Source organism: Thermobia domestica, chromosome 10 (assembly GCF_964235325.1).
Source record: "Thermobia domestica chromosome 10, izTheDome1.hap1.1, whole genome shotgun sequence".
Classification (NCBI taxonomy): domain Eukaryota; kingdom Metazoa; phylum Arthropoda; class Insecta; order Zygentoma; family Lepismatidae; genus Thermobia; species Thermobia domestica.
Window position 1 is genome coordinate 103870530 of NC_137463.1, and position 20184 is coordinate 103890713.

General features: G+C 35.9%; 1 protein-coding gene across 3 annotated transcripts in view; it reads right to left on the reverse strand.

Moving 5' to 3' along the window:
* The window catches only part of LOC145662615 (RNA polymerase II-associated protein 1), a 208192-nt gene that overhangs the window by 53922 nt on the left and 134086 nt on the right, over window positions 1–20184 (reverse strand). For all 3 annotated transcript variants that reach the window (XM_081728348.1, XM_081728347.1, XM_081728346.1), the window contains exons 19-21: window positions 14020–14144; window positions 12667–12792; window positions 10805–10999 (exon numbers count right to left, since the gene is read on the reverse strand). In XM_081728348.1, the coding sequence (XP_081584474.1) occupies window positions 10805–10999; window positions 12667–12792; window positions 14020–14144 (446 nt within the window). The remainder of the gene's footprint in view (window positions 1–10804; window positions 11000–12666; window positions 12793–14019; window positions 14145–20184) is intronic.

Sequence of the window (20184 nt, forward strand, 5' to 3'; positions counted from 1 at the left end):
CATTACGACTATGCCAGTAACCAAATTAAATCTTCAGCATTGAAAATTCGTGTTTTTGTCGAGAACAAATCAACGACTAGTCGACACTTTGCCGCGGACGCAACTATACATGTCAAAGCGAGTATACACTATTAGAACTACTGTTCTTTCAACTCTAACCAAGAGCCTGCTCTTTATAATTGGTCAAAATTAGCTGCACGATTGAGTTAAACTTTTTCTTCCAATTCATATATATTCCCTAAACGTGAGAACAGGGTGTTTTCAAGACGTCGTGTGATCCAGTCTGGCGCAAATTTCACATAATGTTCTGGTAAGAAACTCTTCAAGGTAAATTCCCGATAGAGAACCGTCCCATGGGAAAGCAAACTCTTATACTTTCATTGAAAGATAACAAAACAAGTTGTACCAAAATTCATTAATTTAAATTCTTGCAAAGTTTGGGGGCGATAGGCAATTTTTAAATTTCCCACCGAAGTGTGGTAATAAACAATAACTTTAGTTCTTTCCCACACTTCTGACAAAATAAAATCTCCGTTTTATTTGTAATTTTATTCACGTATTGTGGACATTTATAGAGAGAAAAAGATAAAAATATGTTAACATCTTATCTTCTTTCTATTAGCAGTGTGTGTCATGTGACTTTCCTTGGTTCGAAGCCTTCGGAAGTATAACATGGCAACATTTTGGGACCATTGCTTCCTTCTGTGTGAAAGAATTTCTTTAGGCGTTCACATGATAAGGAAAACCAATTTACGTGAAATTCATCGTCAAATCATTGCAAATAAAAAAAAAAAATCGTGAAATACTACAATATATGACAAACATCTTTTTATTCGTAGACAATTTCTCACGCTGAAATTTGCTAGTAAAGTTTATTTCTTATTTGTCTTATCTCGTTACTTGGCGACTGAACGTTCCGTCTGCTGTTAACTATATTGATATGACTCTACATTTCTCTTTCAATCGATATGTAAGCTCCTAGATTGAATATATTAAACAACTTGTTTTCATTTCATGCGGAAAAAAAATATCTAGTGGTAGGGTTACCAGATTTTTATTTACCCAATCGAGGACATCTTTTCTAAAGACGAGTTCGTGATTACGGAAATACATATAACTAACTAACTCTATGGCCTATGGAACCCGGAGGTTCAATGCCGCGTTCATAAAAGCTCTCCACTGACTTCTATCCTTAGCTAACTGCATCCAGTTTCTACTTTGTATTCCAATCTCTGAGAGATCCATCTTAATATTGTCCTCCCATCTGCGCCTAGGTCTTCCTAATGGTCGTTTTCCGGTTGGTCTTCCAGTTAAGATTTTGAAAACGTTCCTATTTTCTTCCATCCTGGCTACATGACCTGCCCACCTGAGCCTCCTATACTTGATGACCGTAAGAATGTTGGGTAAACCGTATAAATTATGTACTTCCTCGTTATGAAGTTTCCGCCATTCCCCATTCGCGTTTCTCTTGGAATATTCGTCTTAGGATTTTGTTCTCAAATACTTTCAATCTATGTTCTTTCTTCCGAGCAGCGACCATGTTTCACAACCATACAGAACAACAGGCATGATTATCGTTTTATATATTTTAAGCTTCAAATTCCTCGATAGAATTCGCGACGACAGGATATATTGTACTGAATAATAACACGAATTCTCTGCTTTTAGTCGACATTTAATTTCTTCGTGAATATGGTTTTCGCCTGTTAATATTGATCCCAGGTATTTGAAAGTATCCACTTTATCAAAAGTATTATTTGATATTTTAACGCATCCATAATTTGCCGTATTACGATTCCGACGAACTTCCACGTATTTTTCCTTCTTCCATGTAGTTTTCTCTACATTTACTTCCAACCCATGTCCCTACAAGGGTTTAATAAGACCTCTGCATTTCTTTCTATTGTTCTCCTATCATCCCCTATTAAATTTACATCATCAGCATACGCCATAACCTGTTGAATCCCATTCAACTCTAGGCCCTGGTTGCTATCTTTGATTTTCCTTATAGCGTATTTCAGGACAAAGTTGAATAATAAGGGCGACAACACATCTCCTTGTTTCAGGCCATTCTCGACGTGAAAGCTCGTGTACAAAAATTTTCCTATCCGTACTTTACTTTGGGATTCATTTAAACATATCTTAATTAATCTAATTAGCTTCTTTGGTATTCCAAATTCTGTAAGAATGTTGTGCAATGTTTCTCTCCTAACCCAGTCGTCAGCCTTTCTAAAATCAATAAAGAGTTGATGTGCCGGGGTATTGTATTCCCACTTTTTTTCGAGAATTTGGCGAATGATAAATATTTGGTCGATAGTTGATCGATTTCGTCTAAATCTGCACTGATAATCTCCAATAATTTAATCTGCGTATGGGGTCAATCTTGCTAATAGAATGTTTGAGAGGATTTTATAGGATGTTGATAGAAGAGAAATGCCTCGATAATTGTTACAGTCGGGTTTGTCGCCTTTCTTGTGAATTGGAACAATGATCGATTCTTTCCATTCTCGTGGCAATTCTTCCTTGTTCCAGTTAAGGAGAATGAGTTTGTGTATCTTGTTCCACAACTTTTCGCCTCCAGCTAAAAATAGCTCAGACGGAATTTCCTCTACACCCGGAGATTGTGTTTCTTTAATTTCTTTATAGCGATTTCTACTTCTATTCGGCTAGGTTCTGGGATATATGGTTCTGCGGTGTGTATTTCCCTTTCTCCATGCACATTAGTTTTTGGCTGCGTGTTAAGCAATTCGTCAAAGAAATCTTTCCATCTATTTAAGATGCTATCTGTGTCCGTGAGAACTGTTCCGTCAGCTTTCTTTAATATATAGGCACGAGGTTGATAGCCTTTCTTAAATTCGTTGATCCCTTATACATGTCCCGAACTACGCTTAATACAACAGAGACATTTAATTTAATGATAAGCCAGACATGCCCAAATCCTAGTGCACGGGCCACAAGGATATTCTCAAAATTTCCATATAAATGGAAAAGCAATAAAATTTTGAATTTATATTACAACTACTTATTACTGTGTATTTCCGACTAGAAAACTTATTTTTTTGGTATCTAATTTTAGTGAAAAAAAAGTTAACACATTTGTAAAATCTGAAGCTTCCAAACGCCGCTGTATTTTCATTTTTTCCCCTAAATTGATGCCCAGCTCCACAACTGGCCCGATGTACTCAAACCGTTGAGCACCCGGGTCGAAAGCTGTAACGTTCAACAAACCTTTATCCAGCGACAATGTATACCCAAAGATGTAAAATCCACATATATTATTATTAGTTCTTCAATCTCTTTTGTTTCAAGCAATTTTCAATCTTGTTTGTTTTCCTTTCGTTCCTTGACATTAAAACTGATTAGTTGTTGCGAGTTATTTTCACCAGTGATCCGCAACCTTTTGCTCCTCGCGGCACAACATAAATTACTAAATTACTAAATGGGGGCGCGGTGGCTCAGTGGTAGAGCTTCACCTCCGGTGCTTGCGGTCCCTGGTTCGATCCCAGCTCGCGCCGTGTGGACTTTGTGGTGGACAAACACCGTGCTCGTGGGTTTTCTCGGGGTTATCCCGTTTCCTCCCACTTTCTTCATTCATTTCTCATACTCACCGTCTCCTTTAGCCTAACCGGCATATAACCCGGTTGCGGATCACTGCTTTATACCATCACTAGCATAAGCCTCTAACGTTATTGTTTCATACTTCTACTGCTTACTCGGGTCTGCAAGTAATTCTTTGGATTGCTTATTCGTGCCGGGAGCTGAAGTTTAAGGAATACAATAAATAAACAACTTTCAATCTCAATTAGGGATGGCCAATTCCGGAATTTTTACTTTCCGGAATCCGGAAAGTAAAATCGGGGAAATTCCGTAATTCGGAAAAATTCCGGAATTCGGAAAAAATATTTTTTTCTTTTTGTAATCCTAAGAATTTTGTTCAAATGCAAACGAACAAATTTCCTTTTTGTAATCCTAAGAATGTATGATGCAAGTTAAGCTGAAACTTACATCCTAAAGTATACACTACTCAATCTTCCCATGGTTAATGAGATGTAGTCCAAAAGTACGATGTACTCCTAATATTTAATTTTTGTTTTACTATGATATTGTCCAGAGGTAAGACATATATCACACTGAGATAAACAACTTGACATAATGAAGATGTTATCATATGTAGTTCTCCAGAAAACCGTGAGAAACGAATTTTTATGAAGTTAAAATATGCGTCGCTTGTTGCCAGTGTGATGCAATTGATAACTTTTATGCTGGAATAGTCTTATTATTATTATTATTATTATTATTATTATTATTATTATTATTATTATTATTATTATTATTATTATTATTATCAATCGTTGATGTACTGTAAAAGAAAAATATGAACCGTTAAGTGGTAGATTTTATCTGTTGTTTTTTGATATCTTCTAACAGTGATAACAAACTGCTTGTAAATACTGTACGCAATGATTATCAAGGACAATGGCATATTAATGTAAGGACTACTCTGCAGACTAGCAATAAATAACAGATAAACAATAGTTGCAAAAAAAAAAAAGTAACTAACTTGGGCACGTCAGGGGACATCCACATTGCGCATTATGTTCGCGTGGTGTTATCATGTTCATTTGGCTAATTTTAATAAGGTGAGCCTGATGTATAAAGTTGTTAAAGTCATATTATTACTCCAAGGGCCGTACGATGGAGGTATTAACGTTAATATTAATGGCACTAATGAGCACTTACTTACTCTAATGGTTAACCTTATTTTTGAGATGATTCTTAGAAGTGGGCGTGTTGGCATGCAGTTAGAAGACCTATATCCATGATTTAAAAAGCACACTTTATCTGTGGAGTACTAACAATTTGCGTCACTATCGAACACTAACGTAGCACTAGCGACGTTTAAAGTCGAAATTGGGGTCTGACATAAGTGGCTTGTCAACTTCACGGACATTATATTTTCCTTGAATGCGAGAATTTTGCGCCCGGGAAATTTGCGCCCTACCACAAAAATAGGGAAAAATGCGCCCGCAATATATTTGCTCTGGGATGTTTGCGTCCTACCCCAAAAAGAGGGGGAAATGCGCCGGCTATATATTTGCACTGGGATGTTTGCGCCCTACAATTCAACTTATTTCTGTATTGTGAAAAGTAACTTCCACTCACACTTGAATTAGGCTTGTCTCTCATCGTCTCAGTGAATTACTCCATCCGTTATAATATTCCGAACAAATCAAAAAAATACAATTTTAGTTCACTAAAGGGCAATCCATACAAATACAATTTTTCATTATACTACAAAATTTACAATAAAAGTATAAATGACTGATATATAATTATTTATTAATATAATCAAAGAGTATAATTTAATCTACAAAAGGCTGTTTGGCTCTACCCAGATATTTCTGTTCACAATTCTTGCGAGTTGTTTGGCTTTTCAGGACACAAAATATAGAAAAGAAAATGTAAAGTGAATGTAAAATCAGTTCAGTAATATTATCAAGAAAATTATGTACAATGTGTTTACTTGCTGGAATTACACTTCAAACACACAATTGCGTTCAGTCGTTCTTTCAGAAAAAATGTTCCGGGGGGCACACTTAGTATTCCGGAGGGGGGTCAGTGCTGGTACTATTCTATTTATTATTATATTATAAACGTATTATTTTGGTCTCTGAGGGGGCACTCTGAGAGCTCTGGGGAGGCCAGGATTCCCCCAAAATCATCTCTGGAAGAAGCAGTGATTGCGTTGATCCGTTGTGTTATTTTGGCTTATATTGAAGTTTATTCTCCCCTTATATAGCCACAATGAAAATAAATCACAAATGGCATGGCTGTGGGGGGGGGGATTGTTTATGCTGTAATGTCAGCCCCTCCGAGCAAATGCGTAAGCTCGAATAGGTTCTTTTATTTCGCAGGGCTCAAACTTCCCGGTGGAGGTACATCGCAGGCGCAATTTTCCCTGTTCTTGAGGTAGGGCGCAAATTTCCCAGGCGCAAAATTCTCGACACCGTTCGAATGACCTCGGAAGACTATATCTTTTTCAATACTGTTTTATATTCTTTTGCTCGAGATTTCTTCATAGCTTCTTATTAAAATACTTACTAACATATCCTCATTTTATTGTCCTAACCAATCAATATGGGCATGTTGTCAGTAAATATTTAGATTGATCGAGCCCCTGGTGTGTAACCACAGTATTTCATATCATCCCCTCATTAGAAATCTTCTCTAAACGAACCAATATATGTTGTCAATAAAATATTTTAGAATGATTGAGCCCCAGGTAATTAACCACAGTATTTCGTGACAGACCCCCCTTCGTATTACCATATTCTAGCTACGTGCCTGACTCAGCTAATTCTCTACATTCTTTACCAAGCACGCATTTTCTAAAGCGGAAAGTGTTCTGTAAATACCTAACATAAGCTCATTATTTTCAGCAGATGCACAAATTGGGTAACATTCTATCTACATGAATGTTATATATGTCGATTACTGGAAACCGCTTCTCGCTATCTATTACCATATTTACTATATAATGATTAACGTTAAAACAGGAAATGGTTGATTTGTACCGCTTCCGGTTTGAATATTACATTCTTCAGGGAACTCGATTCTTAACTATTGACTCTGTACATCGTGGGCAAAATTGATGGTAATCCATCAGATAGTTCTTGAGACTGTTTGTTTCACTGACGGACAGAATGAATATATGGCTATAGAGTTTCGATAAACTAAATTCTTTAATGAGTGATGATGGAACAAATACAAGAAAGGGAACCAAGAGTACCACCGGGAAAATTTTCGAACACAAAATTAGCCATCCAAAACCCACATGTCCTGGGTTAGAATACCATAGATGAAAACTCTACCACTGAGTCATCAATCACCCGCTTATTAGTTTTATTAATTATTATATTAATATAAATTAATGAATGTCTACTTATGTTAATTATTGAACAGTTACATTGTATACTTTGTAAAGTGAAAAATTATAAATTTGTATTTACTGTACATAGGTATGTTGACAATAAGCGAATGTTATTACAATATTTGTTGATATTTCTTTTCCTTCACTGCCTTTCGTCTGGTTAAAAAGTAGTTTGCAGTGCTTTGGAGCAGCTGCAGGTGGGAACGCGATAATGTTTCAGACATACCGGCGACTTTTTTGTGTGTGAAAATAAGACCTTCCTCATAAAGCAGTAAATAACTGCAGCAGCAATTGTCTACGTAAGTGATAAAGACATATCCAACTACAAGAAACTAATACAGTATATATATTCATTATTGTGTTTTTCTCTTAACAGCTACTAGCTAGGGATGGCCAATTCCAGAATTTTTATCCAGTAAAATCGGAAAAATTCCGGATTTTTTCCGAATGTCGGAATTTTTCCAAAATCCGGATATTTTCCGAAATCCGGAATTTTTCCGAAATCCGGATTTTTTCCGAAATCCGGAATTTTTCCGAATTCCGGAATTTTTCCGAATTCCGGAATTTTTCCGAATTCCGGAATTTTTCCGAAATCCGGAATTTTTCCGAAATCCGGAATTTTTCTGAATTCCGGAATTTTTCCGAAATCCGGAATTTTTCCGAAATCCGGAATTTTTCCGAATTCCGGATTTTTTCCGAATTCCGGAATTTTTCCGAATTCCGGAATTTTTCTGAATTCCGGAATTTTTCCGAATTCCGGAATTTTTCCGAAATCCGGAATTTTTCCGAATTCCGGAATTTTTCTGAATTCCGGAATTTTTCCGAAATCCGGAAGTTTTCCGAATTCCGGATTTTTTCCGAATTCCGGAAAGTAAATTTTCCGATTCCGGAAAACAAAATTTCCGGATTCCGGAAAATTTTGGCCATCCCTAATATATATATATATATATATATATATATATATATATATGGATGCGCTTCGATAGTAGGATCTTTCAATCTGCTCTAACGCACATCATTGTGATCGCAAATGCTTTGAGAAGCACCGTAGTTCTCCATGTGAGCGCACAAATACTTACAAGGAACAGACATGAACTTGTCATCCGGACATCCAAATCAAACATAGTCCATTCGATAAATATAATAAAGATATGCTCACGCACAAAAAATTAGATGCCATGGACAATGGAGTAAGTCCCTGGGGCCTATTAAACCTGTTGTATAAAGAAAATCGCAGACTCGCAGTGAAATAGCTATTGCATCAACACTATTCATTGGAAAGTCATGGCTTATAGTTCATTGTCTTCAGCATGAAACAAACTTTCCAGAGGTGCTATGTATTGGGGTCCATAACGTGCTAGAACAGGGAAAATTGGGAGAATGTTGGGATAATTCCTTCCAGAAATCTCTTCTATCAATTTTGGACTCCTCTAGAGTGGCCCCGGGTAAAAGCACATAATCTGAACGTATCTCGAAAAATAATATAGGGGATAAGAAATGTGTGCACCAAGTTTTGTATTGCTAGACAGAATAGGTATGAGGGAAAAGCGTGTATTGTTATACAAGATTTTCCCTCATATCTATTCCGTTTATCGAATGAACTAGGTTTCATTCGGATGTCTGGATGACAGGTTTATGTCCGTTCCTTGTAAGCAATTCATTGTTGGTGGAAAGATACGTTCCTCTCGCACGATTATCTCTAATATTTGATCATCTCAGAGAATCTCTCTGATAGTACTAGGAGAGACGTAGTGGCGAGGCGAATGAAGGGTGGTAATATTCAGTGATATCTCAGACACAGTGTGAATGTCCGCAGACGTGGATGTAAAGGAAAAATCGCCGGTGTGTATTTGCTGTCATCATGAAAAGCCATACTTGGCATTCTGGTAAAGGAGGGGCAATAAGCTACACATTCCATTTACCTCTGGCTTTCAGACGGGTATTACCAGAGCGTCATATTTTTATATGAATTGGCGAGTAATTCTCAGTTACACTCGGGATCGTCGTCTCCGACATTATAAGGATCTTTGTGGGTACCCACTTTCCAGCAAAGTAACGCGTATCTTCATACTGCCAGAGCAACCCCACAGCGTTCTCCAGTCGGTACACGTATCCGTAGCTTTCTAAAAAGTGACTATTTATTTATTCAATGTAGCTGAAGGGTCATTTACAGTATATACAATGTCGTAATGTCGTGGAAGGGGCTAAGCCCCTTTCTTCGTGTCTAACACCAGGTACGACTTGTTCAAATTTCTCCAAAGATCCAAAAGGGTATGTACTTCATTCGTGTGAGGGTTTCATAATAATATTTCTCTGATATGACTTCAATCGAATCTAATTGTAGTAAATTAAACATATCCTGGATTTCTTGGATAAACATGACATTCTTTCCACGTTCCATATCTAATTCAACGACGTCACTCTATATGTTCGATGCTCTTTTGGTCTTGTTTGACGTTACATGTTTACACAAATGATTTTCTGCTGAACAACGGAAGCAGTGATTCCCCCAAGCTGGACACTTCTCTTCGAGATGAACTTCTCTACTTTTCCGATGATCTACTGCCACAGTATTCCTGGGTAGTTCATCAGAACATGTCGAAAATCGCGGAGTTCATTTTCCAGTGTTGCGTCATTAAACGGTGATGTTCAAAAACATAAGAATTATATTTAATAGTTGACAAGTAGGGACATTGAACTTTAGATTATTTCCGGTAGAGGTCAGTGCAGCTAGTTGTGTGAGAACGAACATTACATTGTGCTGCCATCTATCTGAAATATTGTAAGCTATAACGACCTATGGCTCGTCGTATTGCATCTCTGGTAAGGCTTCCGTCAACACCTCAATTCTTGCTGTTAAATTGTTCGCAGTGGATTATGTGATATAAGTGAATACGTATTGAAATAATTAGTGGGTTTGTATATTGGTGAGGAGATATGGAGAATAAGGAGCCGATCGTATGTAGACATTTTATTTCTAATATTTCTTTATTTGGTATTTTTGTTTGTAGCTAATTTACTTGTTCTATTTGATTTCATTTACAGTCGGCATAAGGTCGTATCCTTATTGCCCATATTTTCCATGTACCCTTTTGAGGGGATTAAATTTGTATTCCGAGCAAACCTATTTAAAATTAGTAACCTTTATTTGGTCAATTTAAACGTAATTCTCCACTATAGCGAATTTAAACTGGTATTTTGTGACAGTAAGAATTTTCATTGCATACCCTTTCGATTGTTGAATTTCTTATTTATTATAATAAAATTGTTATCCGATCGAAAGGAATCTTTTCTATCCATTTCCTTGTTCGTACAATACTTTCACTTGCAATGCTTATCTAACCACTTATCTCTCGTGCTACTCGCACACATGAAAGACCGTCACAGTCAACAGAAAAAAAATCACCAACTAACGACGTATAGTGTGTTCAATTACCACTCCTGGTGGAAACGCACTGTTTGTGTTCTTCGCGGCTAGATATGCAAAATATTCCAGTTTTAACTCGTAACGGAAAATCACTCGCAATTGAGTGTTCGCTATGATGCATTTTCACATAACACCGTTTTCGAAATATATATACAGAGTTTGTCACGTCGTACGTATGACCTTGATCTATCCACTGCGTTATAGAGGGTGGTTCTCTACCAGATATCAAATTGGGCATTTCAACCGTAACAACCCAATAGTTTCAATAAAATATTTTACTATTCCCTATCTTTTAGTGTTACCCGTAGTTTTCTTTCTCTCATTCTTTACAGATTGAGTTTACTATAGGCAAAGCGAAAGTTATGGATGATTAAATAATGGAAGAATACAACATATAAATAATATTCATAAATGTATATATATATATACATAAAAAAAAAACTTACAGATTCGTGGCTTGACTATAGAGAATCAAGATAGGCATATACATCCAGTCAATCGGAAGACCTGGCTGCCCAGCATCCGCAGCAGTCAAAGATGTTATTTGGTGAGGAATTTGTTGCGTTCTGAATCCAGACGTTTCCACTGCAGAAGCAGAAAGGTTCAACGAACGCTCGTACGCCGATCTAATGACATCTAACCTTTAAGAAAGAAAAGCATTACTAGTCTAGCGTTAAATGTAGGAACCTACACGACAGAAAATAAGAACAAATAAATATAAATTTAACCACGCTTGAGAAATATGATCAATATCCTGGTTCATCTTCAGAGCTGTAAACCAGAAAAAGTACTCCGTAGAAGAAGAAAATACAAGAAAAAAGAATAACAGCTATTGAGTGGCATGTGATTAGAAGCTTCGCCTTTAATGCTCTTAGTCCGAAGATCAGCTTGGTTCCAACAAAATTCGTTATAAAAAAATTTAAGAAATTAAATCTGTTTGTAATGCCATGTACACTCTACATGATATCAGCCTGCTGGACTGTTTATCATGATATGCTCTTGCAATTTCCTTTTCTTATTGCTGAGTACCATTTTTCAATAGCATTTACTTAGCCCGTTCAGATTCAACAATGCGTCAATATGAGATAATGTTCAGTTCAGACTCATACAGAAATATTTTTTCTATATCAGACATTCTGTAATGATAAATAAATGCCATACTCATTTTTTTCCTCACAAAAATTTAAAGAAACAGTCACATATTAAATACGTAATAGAAAAATGATGTGACACTAAACCAACACTTCTATGACTTATGTTGATACACTATTGATGGAAAAGCAGTAAAAACGAAAACACACGTCAGAACTGGAAACTGAAAGTAGTAAAACATAAAGGGTGATCATTCTACATTCACACCTGTTGACATCCTTACAACAGAAACTAACAGCAGGCTGACAGACAAGTAGGTCTCTATTTTAGGCACATGAGAGAAGTATCAATGTTCAATATATTTAGATAAGTTCTGTATGCATTAACATATGATCTCATCAAAATAAATAGAAAACGCATTAGACTTGAATATCACAATAAACGATCAAACTTTTCCCTTTAGTCGTATTTACGAGGGTTGTAAATATTACATGAGAAAATGGGATAATCAACCGACTTTCCTTACATCAAATCCCGTATAAATGTGGCTACGAATTCAATGAAAATTTCACAAGATAGTATGGAAATTAGCTTGGGTTGTCGGCTTACTACGACGATGTGCTAATTACTATACTACCCAGCCCGCTCCCTGAAAACTCACACAGCTCTCACTTTTGCATATGAATCTTGGAAGATTAAATAATGTCTCAAGTAATTCAGGACAGGGTTAAGAATTCAATTTAATCTGCATTCAATACTGACTGCCTATATATACTGAAAAGTGAGTCTGGGCAAAATCGGTAGCTTTCATGGAAACCACAAAAGATTCATGTTAAGAATGTTGGTAACCATAATAGTCATGCAAGTTTCCAATAGTACATTTAACCAGGGGCATCATTTTGGCGGGAAAGGAGGGGGCAATCCCCCCCTAAGAGTATGAGGAATACATATACTTTAATCGATTGTCTACTAATATAATAGTACAAAACGAGAAAGTCTTATGTCGGTGGTGTTTTTGCCCCCTTAAGCGAAGTCTGAAATGACGTCCCTGCTTTTAACTATGAATTTTAGTCTTGAAAATGTAAGAAATAATCAGAATGGAATACCTATATGTGCTTGAGACATTAGATGTTGCACAGTTTTTAAGGCATGTTTATTTAACCCATGTAAACAAAGTAACTTTCATTACGTATTTCATCATATATTATTTACTTACTTATCGATAGCCGTTTGCAGTAGCTTTAATTTGGAAGTCTCTTGCTGCGTATGAGCTGCAGAGCTGACGGTTACTGCGTCTGTAATATCCAGAGTTCCCAGTTCAGAACTCACATCCATTGAATGTCTGTTTATTAAGAAAAGACAATTTAAATTATAACTTAAAATTTGACAAAAAGGTATATATATATATATATATATATATATATATATATATATATATATATATATATTCAATTACCTCTTTTACTTAAATTCACAATATATTTTAAATCTTGTTAATTTTGAAACAAATTTTTACTCGACCTAAATACAGTATAAGCCATAAGTGGTTTAACACTAATAGTTATTCAGTTCTCAATTAACAAGGGTAGCACTAACTGATTGAAGTAAGCAATGCGTAATGGTATGGTTCATGAATAACACGTTGTCAGGATTTAAATCTTGTTATATATGTAATTATGTAAATTTATAGTCAATAAAAAGTTATCAAAAGATGAACGTATCTTCGTATTTTAAAAGTAGTGTTTACATGACCATAATTATTAAGACGTGACTACTTGTGTAGCGTTTTTCGTACTGTGCGTCCATCTCGACAACAGCAAACAATCTCTAACTAGAATAAAAGGTTTGAACAAACTGTCTGTAGCGGATCCTCCCAGGCCAGGTAGACCTAAATTTGTAGTTACAGAAGAAAATCTTATGAACATAGCACAATACTTTGTGCAATTTTTGACCAAATCAACTCGGAAAAACCAGTGAAAATGGTATTTCAAGAACAAGCCTCCGAAGGATGCTGAAAACATTAAGGCTCATACCATTCCATTCCTCTTTAGATTAAATTAAAGTGACTTATAACCCACCCTATATTTTATCTTAAGGTTTCCAGTGCAGAAAAATAGTTAGCACGCGTACCTTTCATTCGCATAGTTATGGGTTCGATTCCCAGTAGGAACACAATGTTTGGTATTAAGCATGCCATTCATGGAGCAATTGAGGAGCTACGACGTGGCAATTTCCGGTCTAGAAAGCCACGAAATAACTGTTACGCAAACAGATATGCCAAACACATGTCACCCAATCAGGCTACCTGGTCAGCTATAGCCATACGTGAGCTGTAAAAATAAGGAATTTTAGTTTAGCTTTAGCTATGGTAACCTCTTTCCTTAGTACCACTTACGAATTGTATGCCCACTTAGATATAGTTCGTGAACATTTATTACTACTGATCTCACGTCAGTTGCAGAATAAACACACACATTCACAAATACAATTACGCCCAACCCAAACAATAAACAGCTACTAAAAAGACAGTATGGCTTTTACTTGATACTTTAAATATTTGTTTACTTACTTCAGAACATGATCCGAGAATACTGAATTCATGACAATATCCCGTGTCAGAAACCTATCATCAGTTTGAATGCACGAAGCAAGTGTTAGGGCCAGAGAATGAAGTAGCACTGGGTCTTCACTCCCCTGCAAACGAAAACGTTCGGTACAAGAGTCATTTCTTAGTTCATAGTTATTTACATAAGGGAAACATGAACTATAGCTTGCTTTTTCCTAATATTTAATCATTCTTAGCGAGTTATTCTATACTATTCACACAATTATTGCATCAAACTACATATAATATACTATACCAGGACCTATAGTACATATTAGATATTACGTAGCTTGTAATTAATATATTAATACAAGCAACACCACTACCTAAATGCTGGACACTTGCTTAACTTGGTCATGTTTTTAACAGATCTTATCATTTTCCCTTATTATATACATTAATTATTACTTTCTGATATGATGTTACTTAATGCGTTTTTAATTATTACTTTTGATATGATGCTACTTAATACGTAAAAGCTTGTTAACACACTATCTTCCTGCTAAACCATATCTTTGATCTGCAAACCAAATTTTAAGGTACGTATGCATTTTGCTTAACGAAACTGACAATCTGACATCTCCAATTCTTCAACTTTCGCTGAAATACAAACATTTTGGAAGAGTTTCGAAATTTACAAATATTACAGTGTTTATTTTACACATTCAAAAGTGATTTATAAATTATATATGGTTATGAAATGCTGGATTTTGGCATATAACCTCATCGCTGTGGATTATGTGAAGTTGATTTTGAAGTTTTCAGATACGTACTTGAAGTACTATATATTGTATTTCTATGTACTTTAAATTCTATTACGGGATGCTCACGTTGCTAGTATAATTGGTTAATCAAAAACGCGATAGGGTGAGGCCATTACTACTGTATAAAATGCATATGCTGTGTGCTGACAAAATATTTGAGTATGTTAATGAGTTTTACGAATTTGTTGAGTTGATTCAGTGATAATAAATGACATATTTTAATACCAACCAATTTTAAAAAAATATATATATACCAATTCCTGAAAGAAGGTTGCAGGATATTTTGCTTCCGCTAGTGCAAATATTGGATACAAGATCAAAGAGTGGACTAACAACTTCTACATGAAAGAAAATAAGCGAGTGATACTTGGTGTTACAATATTGGTAGTAGATTTTAGATTAGATTGTAGATTAGCTTAAGAATTGATTTCAGGGTACCAGTGATGATTTCAGGGTTCAGCCAAGGGGGATTTCTCCCCGATAAAACCATAATACTACCTCGGGACTACATAACCTTATCGTGCTCACTGTGAATTTCCAGTATTTTCGTTACTAATACATTTCATCCCCAGTATATTGAAATTCGCCACCACCAGAAGGAAAAAAAAAAAAAAAAAAAAAAAAAACTTCTGGAATCATCACTGGGAAAATTGATTCAACAGTTACACATATTTCATCGTGAAAATGTTATTCTAATGTCTATTACACTCTTTTCCATGTTGGCGTTTGCCTACATTTCCCAGTTAGCATAAGTAAAGTTGAGGAGCGCTACCATTCATTTTTTCCACTTATGATCTAACGTCTTATGCATTTTTGGTTTCTTACCTGTCCACTAGCTGCGTACACATTTATAATATGCTTACAAACTTATATGTTATAAATAAATAAGTGCGAAAATCATGCACAAATGTGTGCTAAGTGCCCACCACAAGCTGTTTGCATTTTGCCGATTCCAAGATGGGCACAATTTGAGGGATCACGCGTGATTTTGTACGCGGAAGCAGGCACATTAGCGATGGTGGTGTATGTAAGGAAAGACAAGTGTGGAAAACATCAACATTCTGTTTTGCATTGTAATTGTTCAAAGTATGCATTGGTTCACATTACCTGTGATTATGGAAACAGCGTTAAGAAGTATGGTTCATAATTATGCAACTATAATGCAAAACTAGATTCTAGTGACCACCTGCTAGAGATTGATGCATATTTTTTGTATTAATTTGAGCATTATTCGAGCAGACGGTTCTACCAAATTTTGATACATTTCTTACATTTTCAGGTTAGGTTAGAGCTTTGTATTTCTTTTACCAAATCATGCACTAAAAGAAAAGCTCCATCACTACTTGCAGATTTACACCAGAGGGCTCTGTATAAATACAGTGTGAACGTATGGCATAAAAATACAGTACATAAGACACGAATCAACTTGTACTATGCGGCCCAAAGCACGAATGCTATCTAACTGAGTTAGAGTAGAAGCGCACTTGGGGGCCCGAGTGATAGGGAGCAGGCGCGTCAGCGATGCGGGAATATGTATATACGAGGATAGTGGAAGAGCACACTTGCACATACAACACTTTCATTATCACTAAAAATTAATTTCAATATGCTGTCATTGATGGTAATTACTTATATTCACATCTGATTACTTCACGAAAAATGTAGGGCTTCAAATCGTATTTTACCTATAAATTTTCTATTTCGTAGAACTGTGTGCTCGAGTGAACTCCTTATTCACTTCCACCTATACCCAACATCGTAAATTCGCCCGTTCCCTACGGACGCACCTCGACTATAGCCCTTCAGCTTAACCTTGGCATAAACCGTAATAGATGCAAAAAAAAAAAAAAAAAAAAAAATTTGCTTGTAAGATCAGCTTGTAAAGTTTGGTGCGTTGTTTTGAGACGTGTAGCTTGCATTTTATATAGTAGAGCCTTTCTAGTTCAACTGTGCTTTTGCTGGCGCTGCTATCGATATGTGATTTCCCGTACCTCCCTCGAACGAAGAGGAGCAGGTTGCTGTGGCCGAGATCTTTCAATTGTTGGATGCAGAAGTGTTGCCACAATGAATTATTTCATGGACTTCGCTGTGCTTCGTCTTGTTAGTCACTTTAAGTAGCCTACAATCTTCACTCGTCAAGACCAAACGACTGAATGACAAATTGGCAACACAGCTTAGATCATTCGCTTCTTTTCCCTAAGCAAAGGGAGAGTTTCGTCCACCAGAGGGCGGCGGAAGTGGGGACGAAGTTTAGTTCGCAGAGTTTCCGAGGGCACAGGTGGAATAGACAGGCTAAAGCTAAGTATTTATGTCTTATACAATTGTACGCAATTGGTTGATAACACTCTAGCAATAAGTAGATAATAAGTTTTATGCTATTTGCATGGAATCCCCCCCCCAAAAATACTGTATTTATAGGCATAAATTTTATGCCCTCCCAAGGTTAACCTTTACTGGAAAATTGTTTAGAAAATACATTCTCGAAAATACTATGAGCTGATTTTGTCAAAAAAGGTACAGTGTATATGCAATTTATTTCTAGTGGAATCTCTATTGTAAAGCTACAGCCTCACAGGTTTTCTACCTACATACCCTCCTTAATTCTTTTTGCGAGTTAATAGACTTTACCTGAAAATTAAAAAGGAACTGTATTCCTAATTTTCACCGTTATTTTCCGCTTTTCTACCTAGGTATATCCTCCTTATATCTTTTTACGAGCTAACAGACTTTATCTGAAAATTAGGAAGATTTAGTAATTGGTGGCCAACACTAACGAAGACAAAAAACAAAGTGCACTGCGGGGCTCTAACCTGCGTTCACTCGCTAACGCTCGCTCGGCAATACTGTCTGAATTAAATGTTATTAACCTAACCTAACCAAATGTGAATAGATTATCGCACAAAAGTAATTTAAAAATTTGGCTCCACGAAGCTAAACAATAGCCATTAAAGAAGAACTGCATTCCTAATCTACACTGTTATTTTTCCGCCTTTCCAAGAACAAAGTTCAGAACATTTATTTCATTTTTTTATAGCATGCATTGTATCTATGCAGTTGCTGCTTACGATATTAATGCCTTATTATAGTAGAATTGAGCTTCGGAGTTTTACCTTCAACTTTTTTCTGACAAAATTTTAGCCTCGCTCGGTGTGTGGCTAGACCAATCAGTTCTCAGTGTTAACCTGAGGGATCACTTTGGAAGCTTTATGCATTGTGCAGTCAAGGGGAAGGTTGAGGTATCCCACAGGTTCGGTTCGTTTAGGGGACCCCTACGCGGACTATGAATATGGCCCTTAAACTTTTTTTTCTATTTCCTACTTAATAATAATAATAATAATAATAATAATAATAATAATATAATATTTGAATTTGAGTTTAGCGCTTCTTTCAGCAGCGAGGCTGTATGAGAAGTTTTTTTCATTTCTGGAGATCTAACAGATTATGTCCAGCCAAATGGTTACGATTAACCATACATAACGCGGGAAACTTTGCTTGTCCTTTGGCGTGGAAGACCTAGTTCGATTTCGACGGAGCAAATGTGTTTCGGATTCCATGTTAATCAATAGGTTTTGTTCTCGCTGTTGAACGGGACGTTAAATCAAAATCAACTCATAAAGTTTAGTTTGAAAATTTGATTCGAAAAGTTTGTTTTCAAAATTCAGCTTGAAATCTTGGGTTTGAAAATTTTAAGTTTATAAGTTTAATTCGAAAAAAGTTTAAGAATTTTAAACTTCCAAAAAAAATTTTTTTGGTTAATATTTTAGGTTGAAAGTTTAAAAAATGTTTTAAATTTGGTTTGATTTTTTCAAATTTCAAAATGTGTTTTGAAAGTTCTGTTTGAAAAATCTTTTTTCGGTTCGAAAAAATTTTTAGTTTTGAAAATTGTGTTTAAGCAAAGCGTCATCTCTTTATTTTAATCCACGAACGGAAACGAGAGGTACTAACTAGGTCCAAAATCACATCAACTCATTCCTTCTATCCTCATAGACTGAATATATCCTTTCAAAGTAACCATTACACACTATTTTACAATTAAACACTTTATATGTTCGATATGTAGTAACAAAGGAATGTCAATGATACTGACAACAAATACGTAAGCACATGTAACACAATATAGCTGACGTTTGCTTCTAACATATGATTATAAGCCAATACACGCAGAAGCTTTTCAACTTTGCAACATTTTTATTTAATCTGCGAACAAATAAGGATATAAATTAATGTTGTTAACCAGGTACAGTCGTTCCTCCTTTACACATTTTAGATATATTCAATAAACAAACTCGAGGTGTCTCAATGGTAGAGCGTTAACCTCCGGTACTTGGGATCCCTGGTTCGATCTCAGCTCGCGCCGTGTGGACTTTGTGGTGAACAAAGGGTGGGTTTTCTGGGGGTTCTCCCGTTTTCTCCCACTTTCTTCATTTCACCACTTCATTCATTTCTCATTTTCATCGTCTCCTTTAGCCTAACCATCATAACAGTGGGACTAAAACTTAAAAGATTTCATTTCATTTTCAATAAACGAACTGACATTGTACTCTTTCTAAAAGCAGATTCTGCAATTTCATAAACAGACTCGTATGTGTAACAACGAACAGAAATGTGTAATGTAACATAATCTGTTCATGTCCATTCCATACGTGAAACTGCTCGCACCGAAAAACTAAAAACTTCTCAATGGGGGAACGGTAGCTCAGCGCTTGTCTCTGATGTGTGAGGTCCCTGGTTCAATTCTAGGCCAAGTAAGTTTATGTTTTCTCCTGTTTCATCCTACCATTTCTCATCATTATTATTTCCCTTAGCCTCGAGGGGACGTTAAACTCAATAAAATCGGAACAAACTATCACCAAGAATCTTAAAAAAACATAAACCTATTGTGAAAACTTCTCGCACCGAAAAACTAAAACTTCTCAATGGTGTACGGTGGCTCAGCGCTTGTCTCTAATGTTTGTGATCCCTGGTTCAATCCGCAAGCACGTAAGTTTATGATGTTTTCTCATTTCACCATTTTTCATTATCATTAAGTTCAAAATTTCCTACACTAGCACCAAGAATCGAACTCGGGACGATTGCAATGTCTATAACATAGTAATCAACACATGTAAGGTATCCTTGTCTATCCCTGAGGTATATTTTAAGGAACGAAATGGATCATGAAGTACATATCAAATTTAAGGGAATAATCTTAAATACGCCTTCAAATAATCATATAACGTAATAAGGTCCCAAAATGAATCATTGATACTTATCAATGGGAACGAGATGATTCCCAAAATTAAGAAGGCGTGATCCATTGTACTCAATTATATAACCAAAAGATCTCAAGAAAGATAATATGATATTTTTATACTTATCAAAGGGA